Source organism: Pistacia vera, unplaced genomic scaffold (assembly GCF_008641045.1).
Source record: "Pistacia vera cultivar Batoury unplaced genomic scaffold, PisVer_v2 Contig222, whole genome shotgun sequence".
Lineage (NCBI taxonomy): Eukaryota > Viridiplantae > Streptophyta > Magnoliopsida > Sapindales > Anacardiaceae > Pistacia > Pistacia vera.
Window position 1 is genome coordinate 579442 of NW_022196027.1, and position 14619 is coordinate 594060.

General features: G+C 33.8%; 1 protein-coding gene across 1 annotated transcript; it reads right to left on the reverse strand.

Annotated features, from left to right (window-relative positions):
- Positions 1-526: 526 nt before the first annotated feature.
- LOC116130526 (cellulose synthase A catalytic subunit 2 [UDP-forming]) lies at positions 527-8165 on the reverse strand. The gene is made up of 14 exons (XM_031416261.1): positions 7717-8165; positions 6440-6635; positions 6149-6363; positions 5873-5975; positions 5588-5774; positions 4264-4530; positions 3763-4108; positions 3436-3573; positions 3188-3313; positions 2852-3064; positions 2470-2743; positions 2175-2371; positions 1732-2082; positions 527-1509 (listed from the first exon to the last, which is right to left on the reverse strand). The coding sequence occupies exons 1-14, from the start codon at positions 7795-7797 to the stop codon at positions 928-930; spliced, it is 3276 nt and encodes a 1091-aa protein (XP_031272121.1). The 5' UTR covers positions 7798-8165; the 3' UTR covers positions 527-927.
- Between the last annotated feature and the right edge of the window lie 6454 nt (positions 8166-14619).

A 14619-nucleotide genomic window follows, 5' to 3' on the forward strand; every position in this document is an offset into this window, starting at 1 on the left:
GGGGAAATGAAAATGCATTCTTCACAAAAAATAAGTATGTATAATTACCCTCTAATATGTAATTATCGTCGTTCCCATTGTAAGGAATCCTTTGAAGATTATAAAATCGAAGGGGATCCAGTTAGAAACTCGAGTTTACATTCTAAAGACTATTCAGAAGAATCCAATTTCAAACTCAGGTTTACAAAATCCATATTAAGGATTTCTGGAATATAAACAAAAAACTGAACCAAATTGAACCAATCACTACACTTTAAAGCTCATATTAAACCACTTCAAGAAACCAATTGAACCTAAAGAAAAATTAGATGAACAAACAAATTTATACCCAATAAATATATTGATGTGCTTGTATGCCTTGAGCATTCAACCATCCTCATACTCAAAACTGAGGGTTTTTAACAAAGTGAATTATGAAGAAGACAATAAACTTGATAAAATTTGATACATATATAACTCCAAAACAAAGAGAACTTACTGACCAAGAGTGTCTAGAGTAACATTGAAACATAAGAGACGAGGCTGTAAAATTTTGAGACAAGTATACAATGCCCCCCATATTGACAGGGAATAAATATAATTCATGCTCTCTTAGAAATACAGAAAAAAAAAGAAGAAATAAAACTCAGAATACAAAAGGGAAAAAGAGATGAACCCTAACACTCATAGACGAATATAATAAAGAATTAATGAAAAACCATGTAACAAATGACAATGTGTCAGTCTCCGGGTCTTCTATCTACAACACCCCCAACTTTAGCTTGCTTTCACAAAAATTTTCATCTTGTCTTCGACAAATCCGAACCAACCAACAAAAGAAGCAACGTGCAAAACATTGCATCAGGCATTCGGAGTTGGAAGAGCTATCTCTTCGGCAACTCCACATTTATGATTATGATCTTAAGACCTTGTTTTTATTCATGTATCTTAGTCACAATTCAATCCACATACCTCTAACACGGGGCCATCACGGTTGACAAATGGGTTTATTCTGACCCACAAAAGGGTCAGGATTGAGGCCAGAAGAATAGACCAGACTAAAATGATGGTAGGCATCCGGTCTTGCTTTCCTAGTAACCCCTTGAGGAAGGGATAGAGATGGATGATGACCCAAAGGGCGAAAAATAGCCTACCGAAAAGTGGGCCCCAGGAATCATACCCGTTATTGATGGCATCTGAGACACCGACGATGACCCCGACTATGTTTATGATGAGCAAAGTTGTGGGAGGGATTAACAATGATGTCCACTTGAAGAGGTAGAGCTCAGAGAATTGACCATCATCTGCTCCTTTTGAGGTAACAGTGAAGTTTGTGTTGACACCAGCCAAAACCTTGAGTAAACCCTGGAAGAGAGCAAAAAAATGTGATGAAGCACCTCCAATCACCCAGAACTGCTCGTTTCTCCACCAGTCATCTATGCCAACACCACCCCACTGCATCTCGATGATACCGGTTGCAGCAATAGATATGAAGAGAGAGATGAAGATGAGACTGGCATAGTTGCTAATCTGTAGACAGTAAAGCATGCTGAGTTAGCTGGAAAGTTCATCTGCAAAGCAGTAGTTCTAATCACAATAAACAAAACCACAGGTATTCGTCATAAGATGAATAATCCACATAGCATGTTTTATTAAATAGTCATTTTTTGAAGAAGATTAGAGGAAAGATGTCAAGGCTTAAAATAAAATAATCAGAGAATTATGAAGTTTTCAAGTCAGAGAGAGCATTACCTCAGGAACGATGAATTTCCCAGTAAGAAGACAGATGGCTGGCAGGGTACAGTAAACAAGCAAGGGAATGGATGTCCAAGGATACACCACTGAGTTTATGTACGAGAATCTTTCCAACCATTTCAAACCACCCCCATAACCGTACCAGATCGGACAATGTCTACTAAAGAAAATCTCAACAGATCCAAGAGCCCACCGAAGAACCTGGTGAAGACGATCTGAGAGATTGATAGGCGCCGAACCCTTAAAAGCAGGTCGTTTAGGAATGCAGTACACTGATCTCCAGCCATGGCAGTGCATTTTGAATCCCGTCAGGATATCCTCAGTCACAGAGCCATATATCCAGCCAACCTGGTACAACATTTAAATGTTTAGCCTACAGCATGGAATAAAAATAGAACTTGCATATGAAATGTTTTCAGAAGAATACTGTTTCAACTCACTTCCTTTCCCCATTCTGTTTTGTCTTCGTAGCCACAGCTGATCACTTGGATGGCTTCCCTCAACAGTGACGCTGGACTGGCATCATGAGGAACTCCGCCATTCTCCAGAAGAGTGGAAGCTACAAAAACTGGAGACTGCCCGAACTTCTTCTCCAATTTCATTTGCGAAATACCAGTATATTTCACAATGGCTAATTCTGCAATAGCAGCCAAGTCTTTATCATCAGAACTTGTCTAAATTTAAAAGCGAAACACAAATATGAAAGTAGCAAGTTGCACATGTGGCAAAACTTACCTTCCATTCCCTCTTCAATATTCTCAAGAGCATGTATTTGCTTTGATGTTTCCTTGTTCTTCGACTTCTTTTTCTTATCCTTTGGTGTCTTTGCCTTTTTGTTCTTTCTAGATCCACAACACAAACAGCACCATCTTGGCCAGCAATTGCAGGTCTTACCAGGAGGCTTCTTCTTGACTGGTGCATCATAACCATAAAGAGCATGCCTTCTGAAAACACACCCAGTTCCAACATATATTGGTCCTTGGATGCCATCTAATCCTTTCATGTTGATCTGTTTCAGTTGGAAATGAGATTCTCAGACTATGACAGATAAAGGATAAAGAGCAAAGAGACGAGCACTTTTTTTTTTAAATCAGCAAAGAGAGGAACATTAACATACATCAAAGAACACGACATTCCGGTTTGAGTATCTATCATGACGATCAATTCCATCAAATCTTTGCGGAAACTGCACATAGCAAACTTTTTTGCCTGACTGAGGATCCATCATGAAGCACATGGCTTCTCTAAGAGCTTTGCTGTTGTTAATATAATGATCACAATCAACATTGAGAAGATACGGAGCATTTGAGAGAACTGCAGAGACCCGTATCTTCAGAAACAATAACAAAACAAGACAGCTTAGTTTTGGGAAACAGGTTAATCATCAAAAAGCGTAAAACAAAAAACAGAAGAGTAATCTGGAGGCATTTTTAGTATTAATTTGAAGCCTCACCAAAGCATTCATGGCCCCAGCCTTCTTGTGATGCTCAAAACCAGGTCTCTTCTCACGAGAAACATATACCAGACGAGGTAATTCATTACCATCAACATCACGCACACCACTATGGCCAAGGAATACCTGTGCAGCAAAAAAATTCTCTTTATATGGGACAAATCAAAGATCTTGTTCAATACCAATTAAAGAAAAGAAGATGACACATAACAGAAGAGTGTTGTTTGTAAACATTAAAGATATCTCACCTGAATCATTCCAGGATGGTCTCGTACATTGTTTCCAGGCCATGGAGTCCCGTCCTGCATGGTCCAACCATCCTCAGGAACCTTTTGTGCCGTGGCAACCAATGCATTTATCCTAACTTTGAATTCTTCATACTCTCTCTGTAAAAGTTCAAAACATCAATTACAAAACCTTTAGAACTTTTATGTAAAAACCAGAAAACTGATGGGAGCCAATGGCTACACATGGTTATTTTAGATCTTCAGTTGACTTGATAAATGGACATTCTCATAGAACTGAAATCAATTATGTATGTCACACTGGAAAAAACATGATAATGGTTAACAAACCTTCATTGCACGTCTTTCTCTAACAAATGACGGATGAACTTTGTTTTTCAAATAGTCAATCTTCTGACAGAAATACCACTCTGGAGCTCGGGGCTCAATACTAAATTTTTTACAAAAAGGGACCCATTTCCTAGCAAATTCAGATGTTTCAGAGAGTGCTTCAAAAGTAAGCATGGCAGCACCATCATCTGATACATAGCATGCAACTTTTTCAACTGGATAATCAACTGCAAGGACGGATAGGACAGTGTTTGCAGTGATCAGTGGAGGTTCTTTCATAGGATCGACCGTACTCACAAAAACATCTACACTTGCCAACTCTGATGGTTTCCCTTCTTTCTCATATCTGAAAATTAAGGACCAAATGAGGAGACAACATATAAAAGAATGACAGGAAAATAAACTAAGAATGTAGACATGATTTAAGAGGAAACAAAATAATGCCCAATAATCATGAGAAAGTTTCCCAAATTGTACTAAGTGAAGTTCAACTCAGTATACCTGATTGACAGCCTATCAAGGTATGTTTCTCGCGTTATAGGGTACCACTTTGGAAACTGATCAAGAATCCATGACACAGCAAACCATATTTCACAGATTACAGATGTCAACCAGAGGCCATATGCATCATTTACGGGATGAAGAATTCTATAGTGAAAGAATAAGCCAAGAATTACAAGTCGAAGAATGATTATCAATCTGTATGGGCTTATTTTGCTTGAGGGAACTGGTAACTTCCTTGAAAGTGGCTGCCTGCCTTCATCCATCCTGACAAATATACCAACAAAGCTTATAAGTAGCATTCGAGTAAAAAAATTCAAAAGAATAAAAAAATTCAAAAGAACAAGGATGATAATGTATAGAAGTTACAATATTGTTGAGACACAACTCCAAACAATTAACATGATAGAGTTCAACACATGTTTGCACAGGGGAAACTGTCACATGCATGGAGGCCTCAGAAAATATACTAAAGAGAACAAAGGAATGCAGAAAGATAGCTTATGGTAACCAGACAAACACATATCCAAATGGAACTGAATCTATCAGAACACAATCAAGAGCACTTTCAACCTATACAAGCTTTATGCAAAAGCCGGAGATGTAAAGGTTCACAGATTCAAGACCATGAGAGAAACTCCAATCCAAAGCATAGTTGCTTAAATGATTGGTAAAGCTGACATTTAGCAATTCACTAGGAAGCATCTCAACAAAGGATAAAGTAAAGCAGGCTCCTAGCTTCCAAAAAGAATCAACAGACTATCCATGTATTCTTCTCCTAAACCTTACTCAAACTTGCCCATATATGGTGTGAACACATATACATAATTAATTTTAATCAGAGAATTTCACGAATTCTCTTTTTGTCATTCACCACAAGGTATGCCAAGGGCTTTAAACTCCATTAGTAAACTCAGTTAAGAACAAAAGCAAGCAAATTTTCTTCTATATATCTCTCTCTTAATCGCAGTATTTCAGTCTAAGCTTCAGGAATAACTTCAAACAGCTGCACAAGCCTTATGCTCCTTAAAATTGCTTATAAGGCTTGTCCATGTAGTCCTGAAAAAAAATAGCTAAAAATAGGTGGGCCTAAACATTTTGGTGACGGATATCTGTGGTACACTAACTTGTTCCAATGACCAACATGCAAGCTGTAACAATTTGCTACAATGAATCATACACTTGTACGTCCTCCACATGTGATTCTTCTCAATGATCCTTCAAATCTTCTTCTTTCTCAAAAACTATGTCATACAAGCATCTTGAGTTCTTGATTCAAAGCCAGCTAGAACAAGAAAGTACAATGGTTTCAAGCAGCACTTACATTGGCAAATCAGGGTCATCCAGTTCATCTCCATTGAAGCTGCCACCGTCATTTCCTCCTTCATGCTTAACTACCTGAAGTTTTTCATTTTGCCTTTTCTTCCAATCCTCCATTCGATCCTTCCATGCAACACTCCCATACCCATAAACAGCAATGTCTTTCTGAGGAACCATTGGTCTTGGTTGCACTATGACATCGAAAGTACCAAGTTTAGCATAATAGGAATTATAATTATGAACAGCACAAAACATAAGGATATACGAATTGAGAACAAAAAGAACTTACAAGGTGTAGATGGATCAGTATAAGGCATTGGATGAACTCTATTTCCATGACCCATAAATGGGGGCACAATTAGAGCATGTTGATCAGAAGAAATCTCAGCATCCTAGAACAAAGAAAGCAAAAAGGTATTACTATGATGTCTATTACATCACACAGAAGCATATACATATATCCATGAGTTTCGCATATATATATTCATGAGCTTGGGAAGATGTTCAAAAACACAGACAAAAGAAGACAAGTACAGAGGGACGTAAAAATTGCTAATGAAATCACCTCTTCTCCATAAGTCAAGAGAGGAATATTAGAATTAAGGGGAGAGGAATCCAGTTCTGAGCGTGCAGGGATTCCAGAATTAGATCGGGAACGTGTGGACATTGCACCCTCCGCAGCTTGCTGTGGGCCCAAACCATCAAGGTTCCCATAATCAAACTCATTATCTATGTCATCAATATCATCTTCTTCCTCATCACCCTCAACTCTTGGACTTCCTGTAATTTATGTCATGAGTTAGAGGCAGTTGCTATGTAATGCAGAACTTAAGAAACAACACAGGAGCAGTCTAACCTTTGAGGCGCTTGTATCTCGTTTTACACTGTGGGCAAGCCTGATTCCCCTCTCTTCTCTCATACTCATAGCAGGGCCTGCACACAGGAAAGGCACATTCGTTGCAAGCCACAAATAACTCCCCATCCACTGTAATCTCAATCTCATCGCCACATATTTGACATGTTTGCCCGCTCAATTCTTTAACAGACTTTATCTGCACAGACCACAAAAAGAAAAATATGATCAGCACCTGTTGTGAATGGTACAATTCAGCAAACTAGCTAAACAGAATCAGCTTAACATAACTTCCATTTACTACAAACAAAAGTGAAAGTAAAAGAAAGAAAAAGAAAAGCTCAATTTCAGTTGGCTGAGCTTGATGTATGATTCATACCCCTAACAAAGTAATTAACAGTAAAATTATTCCATATCTGTCTTCTTTTCCAATTTTTCACAATTTTCTAAGTAAGGACCCACAGTTAAAATTCAACGTAATTACGGTGATTAACATCTAAGATTACAATGTCATTACATTCAAAAACGATCAAAACCAGATGGTGGTTTAACTTCTTTATTTACACTTCCCAAATCATCATTCTTTGCAAGTTTCTATTTTCTGCACATTTTCCTTGACTGCTTTACAGAACTAACACTCTGGCCGTCCTCCTCTTTCTGTTTCCGTGTTCTCAGTCTCAAATTAACTCAGATCACCACGGCAAACCCGGATCTAGAAGAACAACACTTGCAGCTCACAACAAGTCATACATTCCACTTACTCAAAAGTTTCACTCCAAATTTCCAACATTCAAGAACTCCAACGACAGTTACGATTATCTCATAACAACAAGCATACAATTTATTGGGAATGTCCACAAATCTGGGAAATTCTAAATGAGCCCTTTACTGAAAGTATAAACATTAATATCAGAATAGAATCTAAACATTGTTTCACAAATCAGATCAAATCCTATAAAACCTGAACTGAAAAAACTGAAATACACAAATCTAATATATCTTCAATGGATGTAAATCCCCACAAAAGCTCAGAATTTTCATCTAAGGACTAAAACGTTTATACTGTTAAAGTGAAATACTGAAACAAACATACACAAAAAGCAAGTCAATTCATTATCCAATCAACAAGAAAACAAAAACCCCCCAAAAAGAGAAAAACCAAATCAGAAGAAATGTACTCAGATTGCAACAAACCCAGATCAGAAAACACAAAATAAACCAAATGGGTATCAAAAAAATCAAAAATTGAAGCGAAAAAAGGCAGCTTTAGAGTGTCTTACTCTCGCATTTTCATCAGCATTAATCAACACAAACTCGTTTCTATTATGAGACCCAGCAATGAGTCTCCCTCCAGTGTCCATAACTCACCACCGACACCGAAAAAACCACAAAGCCACTTGCCAAAATCGACTCAGAACTCGGTCATAAAACTCAATCACTCCCTGAAACTCACTCAAGAGATCCACTTCACAAGAGTCTGCTCCTTAACTCCCACGACAAAGAAACAAAAACCCAAGAAGAAATGAAGCCCAATGAGAGGAGCAATAATAAGGAAATAAACAATGAAAGCAAATGGGTATTTCTTATTTTAACAAGCCAAGTCTGTTCTGTAACCTGGCTGGACTTAATGGAAATCCAAAGAGAGAGAGAGAGAAAGAGAAAGAGAAAGAAAGGGTTGAAAAATGGACGCGTAATTGAGAAGGAGAAGAAGATGAGTGACAGAGAGACAGAGAGAGAAAGGGATATGCTATCAAGTGAAATGAATTATGTTAATCAAGCTTTGAGCTTAGGTAGACAAATAGAAAACAAAAAAACAAAAACAAAATCATAAAGAAAATAGAAAAAGAAATTGAAGAAATTGAAAAAGTAAGAAAGAAAGAGAGAGAAGATGATGGTGGTGGTGGGGTAATGAAGAAGAGAGAGCGAGAATAGTGAATGAATGTGAGAGAGAGAGAGAGAGAGATGGTGTATTGTGTTCATGTGTTGCCCCCACCGAGGTCAGTGACAAGTGACAACAACTACAACAACAAAAACAATTTCTGAATTTTCTCAACTATTCTATTTATCTATGCCAACAACTGTAATTAATTGTAAGAGAGAGAAAATATGAGTTATCACTCAAAAGTGAAAGTGTTTTTTCTTGTTTTGACAAGTATTTAATGAAGTCCTTTTAGTTTCCAAAATGACAAAATATACCCTTATCGTATTTTAAATTTTTTACTACTCATAATCCTCTTCTGATTTGATATCTAATTATGTGCCTTACAATATAAGAGTAAACAGATCTGGTTAGTGTATACGTGTAATATATTTTTACACTGAAATCCTTTTATTATCTTAAAACACAATAAACTTTTATAATTTTTTAAAATAACAAAATATGTCCTGACATATTTTAAATTTTAAATGGCTTTTTTATTAGGATCAAAACCCTTTTTCTTGTATCAAAACTCTTTTCTGATTTGATATTTACCTTTCGAAGTACAAAGTAAACAAATTTTAGCACACATGCTCATTAATATATATTAATTCCAAAACATATTCTTATTAAACATATTTCCAGATTGATGATTATTGGTTAAAGCTCAAATCAAGAGAGAATCATAATTCTAATTTTACGATGGTTCTTCTGTAATTTGACCTTAATATAAGGGGTTAATAAGACAAATCAATTTATATTGACAATTTTGGGTTGGGGCAGAACTGTGCAGTTGTTGCTACAGAAAGCACTTTTGTTTTGGTTAGATGTTTTGTTATGGTGGGTTATTCCTTTTTTTTGTATATTTCTTGAGGCATGTTTGGATTCTCATTTTGTGAAAAAGCTTTTTGCTAGAAGTACTTCCAGTTAAATCTTTGATTCTTTTAAGATTTGGTTAAAACTCTAACACTGACTTCCTCCAAGTTTCCTCTTTTCTTTCTTTAAATTTATTTCCAAAATTGTTTAAAAAAAAAAAAAAAACATAATAAAATATTTTCTCTCTCCATCTAAATCCAAAACAGACCGCTTTAGACTTTAAAAAAGGAAAACGCGTTCATACAGAGAAGACACCATCTACGCCGCGTGAACAGATCCTATTTATTGGCTTTCTTCTCTAACTATTTTTTATTTTACTATTATTTATTATTTAATTTATTTATGGTAAACTGGATAAAATAATTACAACTTGTAAAAATAGAGTAAGCGTTTTTTTTGTACGGATCGGTTTTGACCGTGAAGCAACGTTGACTTTGTAATTAATATTGACTGCTATTTAAGAGTTCAGATCTCATTTAACTAATTTAGATTAAAAGTTAATTGCTGGATTAATTAATTTGGAATAGAGCAAGTTCTAAGGCACCACTTATTTTTTTTATACCACAGGGGAATATTCTGACGTTCTATTCAAATTCAATCAAATTATTTTGTATGAAATAATTGTTGGACGAAATTACGCCCATAGTCAAGCAAGGTAATTTGGTTCGGATTTTGAAAAAAATCAAGATAACCGGTATTTGTAATTTTTTTTTTTTTTTACAGACTTCCCATTTTACGCGATAACATAATTTTTACTAAAAATGTTCCCAATTAATTTGCACAGATTACTTCTAAAGCAAAATTTTGACCAAACTTTATTAGTAAATTATTTGAGTAAACCTACATTTAGTTTTAATATAATATAAGATCGAAATACGTCATATTTCAATAAATTATATATTTCGTGTGACAATATTAATTGTCAAAGATTTTTAATCAAAATAAGGTTTAGAGCTATCTAAGTTCTAAGTTGTGACATACATGTTCACTAAAATCTAAAGTCATAATTTAATGAAAAGGATGATCATATTTTAATAAGATGAAATCCCTAATTTCATTAATAATACTTTAATTTTAAAATATAAATGTAAAACATGTATATATTTATAAATAAAAAACTTTCACATGCTTATAATTCAATCTCTAGTTAAGAAATATATTATTCAAAACGATTCCAATTTTTAAATTATTATTTAAAACACCCTCAAGATAGATCAATTATTAATTAAGTTAAAATTAAAAAAAAAATATAATGAAAATATATCATATATAAACTCAAAACCAACAATCAATAGGTAGTTCTTTGTTACGTGCATTAAAAATTTTAAAACGTTCACACAACACATATTCAAATAATTTAGATATTGACGTTCTCCGTATATAGAATTTTAATATCAAAGAAAAACAGAAATTTATTGGACCTAAAATTGGCAGTACACGGAATGATTTTTTACGACCTAAACTCTGTTGGGGACAAAGTGTGCAAAAATACAAAATATCTTTTATAAGACTTTGGACATATTTATTGCCTACTAGCTGTCAATTAATGAATTTATTTTATAATAAATCAATTTTAATTTATTAAAGTTGTAATTTTAATTTTTAATTGGTCAAATCAATCAACTTATTAGGTTGCCACGTCACATGTGCTTTTTATTATAAGGTAGGTATTATGTACTTAGTCTCACTGCCACATGGGCACCCCACTGTCGGTGGACTTATTTTATTTATATTTATCTTTCCAAAAAGAATTATAAATATAAATAAAACAATTAAATAAAGAAGAAGAAGGAAGGTTGCTTCGCCTATTTATTTTATTAAAATAATTAAATTGCTTTTGATTTGGGTTTGATTACGTTTATCATTTCACAATAATTTTTTGTTATTAAAATAATTTCATATAAATATGTTTATTTGTTAAGATTTCCAGTTAATTAAGAAATAATTAATCAAGATTTCGTATTGAAAATACCATTATTTTACAAGATTAGGCTCAATTTAAATTAGAATTTGAATAGAATATTTCCTTTTTTAAAATAGGATACGTAAAAATTTCAAAAAATATGTTTAGTTCAAGTAATCAAATTAATTTAAGTTTTAACTAATTTTCGGATTATATAATCAGAAAACAATTTTTAAAAACTAAAATATGATTCGAATTTAATATTTTTAATATTTGAAATTATATCTATATAATATAATTGTTAATTTTTACTTATACTCCAAAATTCGACAAGATATTGGAATAATATCTTAATATTTAAGGCACTAAACTGATTTGGCTGCAACCACTTTTATAATTACACCATCAATACCAATTATTATAAACACAATAATTAAGCCAATTTTGGACACATGGCGGTCTCTCATTGGTGGAATATTACTTAATCCATGGATAAAGCGATGATTAACTCTCACACGTGTAAATTTTCTGTTAGTGGCAGCAAGCTTTTTTGACCATCATTTGCTTTAAGTAACTCTTTGTGTACTTCGCTTTCCGCAACTTGAAGTCAAAGTAAAAAAAAATAAACAAAATCAACGCACGTGATTTGATTTCATTTTCTAAATCTAGTAGCCATTTGATCAACTTGTCTTTTTTGTTTCGTTTTTTTCTCACACTAAAAGGGGTCTTGCCCAAGAAAAAAATATGAAATTTATTGATTTTTAAATTATTAAAAATATAAATAAGAAAATAAAATATTTATATTTTTTATTAAATTAATTAGATCTACCTATAATTAAGCTACCTCCCATAGATTTGACTAGAGCATGTGGGATTAAGAGAGAATTTAGGATGAATTAATAATTCTAAATTAGGTTTCTTAATGTTTGTCTTAAGCTCTGCTTGAGAGTTTTACGGTAACGATTATGAGGGTAAACCATCATAGCGGTTTTGAAGGATTTTTAGTAGCGGTTTTTAAAGCACCCAATCTGTGCTTAAGAGTTTTTTTCCAGTGGTTCTAACCGTTTTGTAAAATGATAAATTTACATATATGCCCATAAAAATACCCGAACTTTAACCAGTATTTAGGAGTTTTTTTTTTTAATTACCAATACTTAGTATCAAAGTTTCTTCCAAGTTTAATTTATTTGTAAGTTCTTTCATTGTATAGTATTTAATTCATCACACAATCATTCGAAATCTGTCATTTTAAAAGAATAAATATGCTGCTATAATATTGGACTTCACAAATTATCAATATAACAGCCGCAACAGCATTTCTAAAGAACATTTTTTTGTTCTTTTCTTCAATCAATGAAGCAAAGCCATAAAAAACAATCTTTATTTAACAAATTCACAAGGATTCAATCAATCACCTAAACGCAAATAGAAAGAATCAAATTGAGGAAAAACCACCTAATTTTGTAAAACAACTGGTAAAGAAATACAATTAAATTGTATACAGCCTGCAGAGGAGTTTACCAGATTAAAAGAACAAAAAGTTGAAAGGGAGAATGAAGAAGAAAGAAAGAAAAACCTTCATATCTCTAATGAAGGATTAGAAAGTCTAAGATAAAAGATTCAAAAGCATTGTAACAGTCATCTAAAAGTTGAAGATTTAATGGGGTTTGAAGAAATTTTTAAACCAGTAAAGGGATTATTGTATATGAATAATAGTGGAAATGAGTTTTTTTTTGGATAAAATTTTTAAACCAGTCAAAACCAGTCCATAAAAAATCTAACAAGTAATAGTTTTTAAATACGTCAAAACCAGTCTAATTAAAAACCCCTTAAAACCAGTGAAAAAAAAACTTACAAGGAAACCCTTAAGGACGTATGTTAAAACAATTAAAATAGTAATTACAATTTTACGTTTAACGAATTTAAATTAACTAATCACATTGTTTTTAATTCGAAAGATATTTTAACATTTTTTTGAAGTATTTTTAACATTCTTATCATGTGTCCTAAAATTGAGAAAAATCATCTAAAATTTGGGTTTTAATTATACATAGTAAAAGTATATCGATAAAAGGTTTTTTTTTGAAATATATGTGTAATTTTTTTTTTTTTTAGTTTACTAATCTGTGTTTAAAGTTTTGTTAGAATCAACATTCCATCGAATACTATAGGGTGCGTTTGGTTTATTATTTTGGATATGATTTTGGGGATAGTATTGGGTTGTTGATAGGGGAGTATTACGAGGTAAACTTTAAAAATTTATGAAAAAACCCTTAGGTTTACTAATTTAATTAAAGACCCTAATATGTAAAATGACAAAAACACCTCTATCACCTGCGGTGCCAGATTCCGGCCACCACCATCGGAAACTGGCCGGAAAATTTCGTTATGACACAGACCGGTCGAATCTGTGCCGTAACACGTCGTTATGGCCTTTTCTGGCCAGATCCACCACGGATCTGGTCGGAAAAGGCCAGATCTACGAACTGATGTGCCTGCGACGACTGGAAAAGGTTGAAACGATGACCATCTTTGGCCGTCGTTGACAGTAGATCTGGCCATTACCGGCTATTTTCGGTGGCTATGTGACTATTGTGATAAATTCTGGCTATTACCGGCGGTGGTTGTCGAAATCTGGCAGGTATTAGTGGATGGGGGTGTTTTTGTTAGTTTTTAAACTTTTTTGGGGGGTATTTAATGAAATTAATAAACTTATAGGGTCTCAAGGAATTAAAAAAAGTAGACTAGTATATTGAAAATAACGTGTCAAATAACATTTGAAAAATAGAATTGAGAATATGGATAAAAACAATAAGTCAAACGCGCCCATAATTATATTATCCAGAAACAAAAGATCTTTTATTTAGATCGTTGAATTATAATTTTGTCGATCATTTATGTATGATTCAGACAAGATATTTATTGACAATTTATGATCTAGGAGATTCTAACTTCAAATTTTTTACTGACAACAACCCCACAATCTAAGAGTCAAATTTATATGTCATTGCTCGGTGACCTGTGATCTAAGAGCTCAAAGTGTAAATTTTGACCAAGAACCTATGATCTAAGAGTGTAAGCTGTATATTTTTCATTAATGACTTATTATTGAAGAGTCCCAATCATAAATTTTCGTGTAACAATCTATAATCTCAGGGTTCAGACAATAATTACCGACCTACGACCTTAGAGTCGAGATAAGGGTGTCGTTGCTGATAACATACCATGTGGTAATTACAAGCAAAGGGGAACAATTAAAAGAAATCCATTAGATTAATTTAGTTTAAGTGCATAAACCCAATGATTATGATAATCCAAACAAAAGAGTGAGGGCCTAACCTGATTATAATACATCACCATGAATCATGATGCTGTATTTTCCTCACAATACGCCACGTGTATCTCCATGTGACGTGGGCCCAGTCCCACACAATCAACAAAAAATCAAGCCCCACTCCTCCCACCCACGTGGGACCAAACCCCCGG

What these genes read in the sequence shown, in the direction of transcription:
- LOC116130526 (XM_031416261.1), bottom strand. Translation starts at nt 7,797, where the DNA reads ATGGACACTGGAGGGAGACTCATTGCTGGGTCTCATAATAGAAACGAG. An exon ending in GAGATACAAGCGCCTCAAAG is followed by an intron (nt 6,364 to 6,439) that starts GTTAGACTGCTC and finishes CATAAATTACAG; the next exon opens with GAAGTCCAAGAGTTGAGGGT. An exon ending in GAGAAAGACGTGCAATGAAG is followed by an intron (nt 3,574 to 3,762) that starts GTTTGTTAACCA and finishes GAACTTTTACAG; the next exon opens with AGAGAGTATGAAGAATTCAA.